We start from the raw sequence: 7,889 nt of genomic DNA on the forward strand, positions 1-7,889 counted from the left end.
CCCTCATATCCTATACACTAACCCTAGGAGTCTGGGACTTGTGATCCTGTGAGCTGTGTTGGGATTTCCGGGAGTCTAGCTTATTGTCATTAGAGCAGGCTTACAGCTACCCTCTCTGAGATTTATTTGCTGTATGGTTAGGGATTATGATATATTCTGAGTGTCAAACAATTGAAAGGATCCATGAATCTCTCAGCCTTGCAAGGAGCCACGAGAAAAAAAAAGCATTTATTCACATCAAATATATTAGCAGATTAAATTGGAAGGCAGCATTGAAAATCTCACATCAGGTCAGATACTGTTACCATACAACTGAAAGAATTCCTCATGATTTGAAATTTTTCCACGGAGTATTTTATAACTTATTTGTAGTCCAGACCTTCACCTCAACCACTGAACAAATAACAGTGCCTTATAAGTCTAAAACATCATGTTTTCTACTTTTCCAATCAAAATCATTGTACTCAGCTTAGATGAGGCTATGTTATAGTACCAACAAACCTGAAATTTTAGGCATTTAACGCACAGAAGTTTATATACAAAAGAAAATGAGAAGATGATAGGGATTTGAATAACTTTTTTTTTTAAAGGAAAGAAGGATGGAAAAAAGGTTAGAATGGATAAAGTAGGAAAAAAATATGTGATCATGAGCAGATGAAAGGATGATGGTTAATACATATTTGGATGCTGAATAAACAAACCATATGAATGTTTTGGGATAATATTCTTCATCTTTCAAAATAAGAAGTCACTTTATCATGTCTATGAAATCTAGCAGCATAAGGGCATGACTTAGAAATGTCATGGTAAATATCAGAAGAAACATCTAAAATTGTTTCAAGGGTTTTATCTCTGTGAACTGGGAGTGAGAGGAAAGGGTGGATGGACTAGTGGGGCAGGAAACTTCTTAGATTTCATTATAAGCCTTGAATTTTCTTTAAACTATGTGCAAGTATTACTTTGGTAAAGATAAAGATTAATTTTGAAAAACCCCAAAGATATACCTGATAATTTTGGCATGAAAGATACACACCCCTAGTCATGTTTTTAAACGTTTGATGGGATTCCCGGAGGGTACTTGGTTATTCGGCAGTGAATTCAAGAATTGCCGCCCCGTCCTCTACTCCTTTCATCTAAAATGAGTTTCCAGGGAAATACTAATTTGGAGTGAAAGGAGGGGAATAATTTGCATCTTATGAAACAATTGGTTATTAGAAGCATAAAGTCTGGAAGAAGTTTTAGAGGCAAAAGAGGAATAAGAGAATTAAGGAGCTTGAGAAAAGGAATGGAAAAATGCATGATTCTATCAATAGGCAGATAAAGCAAAACAGAGAACTCCCCAAACCACTTAATACTTTTTCATGAGGACGGTTTAGATGCCCAAGTAGTCTGTCTTTATACAATAGATGCTTATTTAGTTGTAAAAATGGAAACTCAGAATTCCTACGTCCTGTATCCTGGAGGATTCCAAGTAGCAGAGCATCTGGCACTGTACTCGGCTCCAGACTCAGTCTCATAACTCCTTGTTTTTACAGACTTTTTCTTTCTGCAAATTTTTTTCATTTAAAACCATCACCACCATCAATACCCCCCATCACAATAAAGCCATGGAATCAATGATCAGCTTTCACTCATGCAAAACCAAAAGAAATGGTTTAAAATAGAATCTGGAAGGGGATTTAGAAAACATTTAATGATGGGGACATGATTTTAAGATTGCCTTGTCATTTATCTCACGGGACTTTGTTTGGGATAGAAGTCGACTAATTTTTACAATGATTCCCAAATTTAGCATTCATCAGAAACAAGAGAGCTTGTGAGAACACTTTCGGGGCCCCACCTGCAGAGATTCTGATCCAGCTAGTCTGGAAGCTGGGGCTTGAGAATCTGTATTTCTAACAACTTTCCGGGTCATGCTGATGCCGCTAGCCTGGGACTACAGCTTGAGAATCCCTTAAAAAGTGTTGATTCTTTGACGGTTTCTGAAATCCCCTGCCCACCATATCCCTTGTCTTTCTAGAAACATGTTGCGCTGAGTCAATCGCTAAGAACCTGTGCTTGGGTCAGCTGCTCCATATGTTCACACAACCGTACTGATACTCTTCGTTCCCCAAGAGACTTTGTTTTGGGAACAGCTAGTAGAACGTGTCAAGTCCTCACTGAAAGCTGCCTCCAGAATTCCCTGCATGGACTGCTTTGCTTTTTTCCTAAAATCTTTCCCCAGGAGGGCATAAAGAAAGGGATTGAAGCAACTATTGGCAGATGCTAGAGCAAGAGACACATGGTCCCAGGTCAACAGAGCTACCCCAAAGGGAGTTTCTGGGTCAATAAACAATAACAGGACCCCAAAAATGTGGTATGGAGCCCAGCAGACAAGGAAGACAACCACCACCACCACTGCCACTTTCAAGATTTTGCTCCGAGATTTGAAGCGGCCCTGTCGCATTCGGAAGAGAATAAGGCTGTAACAGGCCACCATGACAATGAACGGCAGCAGGAAACCCGCCACCAGCCTAGTGACGGTTATTGCTACCTGGGGTCTTGGCACTCGATGGACATACACAAATTGGCCTAAATAATCATCATCTTGGAAATCTTGGGATAGGTCAGATGTGTGTAAGGAATTGCTGGAGGCACTATAGAAAAGCTCTAAATCAGTAGGGGAAAAAGCATCAGAGTGTCCCAGCTGGTTAGCTCTGTGATCTTCAACGGGAAACTCACTGGCGATTGCAGGCGAGACCTTGTCAGCAGGTTTAAATGAACCGTAGTATGGATGTTGAACAGGTAATCCAGCTGAATCCGTAGGGAATGGATCTCCAGAAGGTCTTTGAGATATTTGAGAATGGAGGCCACTGGCGGCTGTCCAAGACTGGTCATTTGTTTGTAGAGAGAAAGAACTGAATCTACCATCCATTTCTCCAGGGTGCTCAACAGTGGAGTTTTTAAGAGACCAGTTTTCCAGTAGATCTAAGATGAAGTCTGAATCATCTAATGAGCTGTAGGAACCAAAATTGTAGCCACACATGTTATGGTCACCTACAGAGAACGTTTCCCGGTATATGAACACAGGTATACACATTACAAAAGCCATCACCCAGATGCAGCCACAGATGGCGGAGGCTGTGCCTACGTTGCGATGATTCTGGCACCAGACTGGCCTCAGTACCAAAAGGCAGCGGTCTAGGCTAATGGCCATCAGCAGGAAGACGCTGGCAAACATGTTGAGGATGATGATGGATGGGATGAGTTTGCACAGGAACCAGCCGTAGGGCCAGTGTCCTTGGAGAGCCAAGTGAACCAGGGAGAAGGGCAAGGAGAGGCAGCAGAGAAAGTCGGCCAGGGTGAGATGGAGAAACCAAACTGTGTTCACTGTGCGTTGCATCTTTAGGCCAGTCACCCACAGCACCAGCCCGTTGCCTGGCAATCCCAGCAAGAAAGTGAAGCCCAGAATGACCATGGGCAGAATTACGTGGGGTTTATTCCAGGGCTGTGAGGGGAGGTCAGTTGAATTGGTCTCAGCAGAGAAAGACTCCATGGCTAAATTTCTATAAAAACACAAACAAAAATAGTAAAACTCTCTTTTCCAAAAACGCATATTCTTTGAGTTCTAACCTTCCCACAGAATGATGTAGGACCCAAAGACCCTCACACTGTTGTAGTTTGTGTTCCTTGATTTCACACTGGATTGCACAAAAGCATTCTCTGATGGACAGTTTAATATCTGCTCTATTGATTTAAATGTCTAGCAAAGTAGTAACTTAATTCGGAAGTCCCTACCAATGTCAATTTCTCCGCTTTCTTGCACTTTCAGTCTCATTCTCCAATGGCTCCTTTTCAAACCTAACGTCCCCTTTAAACATGAACAAGCTAAATGGATAAGCAAACAATGACTTTTTGACTAGAGGTTCCCAAACTGAGATCTGCAAGAGGACATCAGGAAGTTTCATCATCACCTCAAGTGACAGAGAACACTGTAACTTTACGTATTTTCAGTTCCGGTAGGGAAGAAGGTCTGTCCATGCCCTCTACCAGATTTTCAAAGGACTCATCACCACAGATAAATTGCTCTAGACTCAGTTATGTCTTTTAGATACAACCTCATCTTTTCCTTTTGGGACCAATCTCTCTTTGCATTGACTTCCTTACCATTCATGATTTCTTATTTATTTGTTTTTTTATATGGGGAAAGTAGCTTTATTATTACAGAAACAGAAAACATGTGTGAGGAGAATTCGAGAACATAAATAAGCAAAAATAAGAACACAAAAATTTTTCAGTCAGTGATTACTCCTTTAGCATCTTAATTTACATCCTTCTGGATCTTTTTTCATGTACATATGTGTATATTATATGTATGTATATTTTTTTGCTAAGCAAAATTTAACAAAATTAGATTATACTGTTGCATATTGGTTTAAATTTTTAAAATTCTGGTTATACTGTTGTATATTGGTTTAAAAATTTTAAATTGTGGTGAAATACACATAACATAAAATTTACCATTCTTAAGCGTTTTAAAATGTACAGTTCAGTCATGTTAGGTAGATATATGTTATTGTGCAATCAATTTCCAGGACTTTCTCATCCTGTAAAACTGAGACATTGGACAACAACTCCCCACTTCCTTTCCCCCCAGCCCCTGGCAGTCACCACTCTACTTTCAGTTTCTATGTGTTTGACCACTCTAGCTATCTCACGTAAGTGATCATACAGCGTTTGTCCTTTCATGACTGGCTTATTTCACTCAGCATAACATCCTCAAGGTTCATGCATGCTGTAGCATGTGTCAGAATTCCCTCCTTTTTATGGCTGAATAGTATTCCTTTGTATGTATAGACCACATTTTGTTTATCAATTCTTGCCACCTTTGAGCTATTGTGGACAACACTGCTATGAATACGAGTGTAAATGCATATTGTTTTCTATAAACTGCTTTCTTATCAGTTAGCCGTCTCCACATTATACAGTAAGATTCTGCCTTAAGGAATGCTCAGACTTATCCATTGGTTTACAATGGTCCCCCAAATTCCCCTTATAGCTGATTTGTCAACAATTATATCCAATCTAGGATCACACTTTTTACCAGGATGTTTCTTAAGTCTCTTAATCTAGCATAGATTTCTCTTTTTAAAGGGGTCTGTTGTTCTCACTACTCACTTCTTAACCCTTTGTAATCAGTCTTCTGCCCCATCACTCTGCTAAAACTGCCTCTAGATAACAAATCCAAGTGTCTTTTTTCTCTGTCTTTATCCTTTACAGTATATGAGCCATTTGATACTTGGATTCCTTAACACTCTCCTCTCTTGGCCTTGGTAACATTACCCTCCCCTAATTTTCAGCACTCCCGTAAACATGCCCTGCTTTATAGCTTTCCTGGACAATTCACTACTCCAAGCTCATGCCATTTTCTATTCCTTAGCTAATGCTGTTTACTTCTATCTAGAATTATATCCTCCACCTTAACTTCCTCTTTCCTCCATTCTTAATCTCTATCTGTTGAAGTCTTAGCCATTCTTCAAGATCAAGTTCAAATATATCTTCCTTGAAACCTCTCTTATAATCCCAATCATAATTTAGTTCTTCAGTCTCCTAAATTATGTTTGTGTATGTGTGTGTGTGTGTGTGTGTGTGCGCGCGTGTGTGTGTGTTGAAACTTTTTTCATATTCTCTGTGTAATGATACATTTTATTTTGTATTATAATGATTTTCCTGGCTGTCTTATCCATCATTCTAACCTTAAATTTCACAATGGTGAAAAAGAGTCTTGTTCCTAAATGCTTGTTCCATGGAATTTAGCACAATGCCTTATAAGGCATAAAGATTAAAGATTACTTGAATGGAGGATGGATGTTGATTTTGGGGGCTTACTTTTTTCTCTTTTCCAACTAAATTAAAAATTCTTATTCTTATCCATTTAACCCAACAAGAATGCTGTCTCTTCTAACTTCCTTTTTGTTTTCCAGTTCCCACTTTTTACTGGTGATAACAGCATTTTACATTTCCTTTTGTAGAAGCCCAAAATATTTTTGGGTCTTGGAAGTTGTTCTGCTGAGCTAACCAAATGCTGTCATAGGGATTAGCAGAAGTTCAAACAAATCAGGCAACAAAATAATGAAAAGAAAAAGTGATTCTCATTTTCTTTTCTGTAGCCTTGCTTATTTAAATATTCAATTCCTGTTGGAGACACTTTCTTCTCTGTTGTGCATGGCAGTGACCTTGATCAACTGTCCTGCACACTTATTCACACAGAGACCCGTAAAATATTGAGAGCAGTACAGAGTCATGGAATTCTAGGACTGAAAGGGAAGTTAGCAATCATCTCTTCTTGTCTCTATTTTTTATTTTGCAGTTTTTGACACTAAAACTCAGCAATTTAGGTGACTTTCATATATTCACAACTAGGAGGGTTCTCAAATCCTAGGTCCAGTGACTGTCAGGCCAATATTCTTTTTACTCTAATAATCACATAACTGAAAAGCCTTTGATATTGCTAATAAAGGGAAAGGTACCCAGAGCTGTATGAGAATAAGGAAGAATATGGACACAAAAAAGACGGAAAAGAGCAAAATTCCAATATAAAGACATTGAGTCATCTGGAGTGAGACATATTTTAAATATCACATATTATCTGTCTTGAGATGAAAGTATGTATGAATCAGAATCTTATCTTTCAGACCAAGATCATTTTTTATATTTCTCCAAGTGTTTTGGCTGAAAAGTACCTCTACATTTTTTTTTTTTTTTTAGTTTTCAGTACTGAATTGGCTGACAGTAATTAAAAAGACAAATAAAATCCTGAAACTAAAATTCAACTATGATAGGAAAAGAAAAGCTGATTTCAGAGTCAAATACTAATGATAGGATGACAAAATCAGCAACAAAAAGGAAAGAGAAAAAAACAGAAAAGAAAGAAGAGAAAAAGAAAAAAAGAGGGAAATGGAAAAAAATACATATGTTAAGAAAAAATAGGCAAATTGATGATTTGGAAAACAGAACTATTGGAGAAAGCTGGAATTAAAGGTCAGAAGAGAAACAGTTAATTTAAGAGAGGGGGAAAATGACATAAAAATTCAATATTAGTTTCAGAATGAAAATATTAAGAGCAAAGAGAAATAGAATGTGGAGTATTTAGTGAAAGAAAAAGGTAAACATGGGGATAAAACAAAAGAAATAAAACTAAGGGAAGGAATAAGGGGAAATAGAAAAAAAATGATCCACAAACATTATTTATAATAAGCAAAACAAGCTAGGCTCAAGTCATTACATGGATCTAGGTGTTCTTACCAAAAACCCAAGGTAGTAGCTGAAGGCTTCAGCACTGATGTGGAGGCCCCTGGGTGTCCCAGCCGATCCCCACACTTAACCACAATCAAGTCCTGAAGTATGTTTAGGAAACTTGCTGAGTTTCTCCTCTTTCCTTTTCTCTCTTCTTTTCCGATGATAAATTCTAGTAGGCACCTCTGACTGCTATCTGACTCCACAGAGTTTCAAAGTGAGTCATTTCTAAATGTGTCAGATAAGAAAAGTAAAAAAAAAAAAAAAAAAAAAAAAAGAGAGAAGGAAAAAGAAAGAAACTCATACAAAACCAGAACAAAAAAAACAGAAGTGAGAGACTATAGTTCTCAGAAGTTTTCCGCAAGACAGAGTACAGTTGGAGAATACTTTTTTACATCAGCATCTCACTTTGTAGGTTTTGCTTTTGTTTCATTTGGTTTTAGAAATGCACAAAAATGACCCCATGAGAGTCAAGGTGGGGAGTGGTTGGGAAGAATGACCTGCACAACTTCAGCTAATGAATCTCAAAGAACGTCTTTTTTTTTTTTTAATGTATTGCACTTTTTAAAAATTTATTAGGAGAGAGGTAATTAAGGTTTATTTATCTTTTAGAG

At 38.0% G+C, this 7,889-nt stretch overlaps 1 protein-coding gene across 1 annotated transcript; it reads right to left on the bottom strand.

Moving 5' to 3' along the window:
- Positions 1-207: 207 nt before the first annotated feature.
- C3AR1 (complement C3a receptor 1) lies at positions 208-7,478 on the bottom strand. The gene is made up of 2 exons (XM_015251291.3): positions 7,285-7,478; positions 208-3,545 (listed from the first exon to the last, which is right to left on the bottom strand). Exon 2 carries the CDS (start codon positions 3,533-3,535, stop codon positions 2,081-2,083), a length of 1,455 nt encoding a protein of 484 aa, XP_015106777.1. The 5' UTR covers positions 3,536-3,545; positions 7,285-7,478; the 3' UTR covers positions 208-2,080.
- Positions 7,479-7,889: the final 411 nt, after the last annotated feature.

The sequence above is a fragment of the Vicugna pacos genome, chromosome 34 (assembly GCF_048564905.1).
Source record: "Vicugna pacos chromosome 34, VicPac4, whole genome shotgun sequence".
NCBI classification, from domain to species: domain Eukaryota; kingdom Metazoa; phylum Chordata; class Mammalia; order Artiodactyla; family Camelidae; genus Vicugna; species Vicugna pacos.

Coding starts and splice junctions, on each gene's coding strand:
- C3AR1 (XM_015251291.3), bottom strand. CDS start 3,535: ATGGAGTCTTTCTCTGCTGAGACCAATTCAACTGACCTCCCCTCACAG.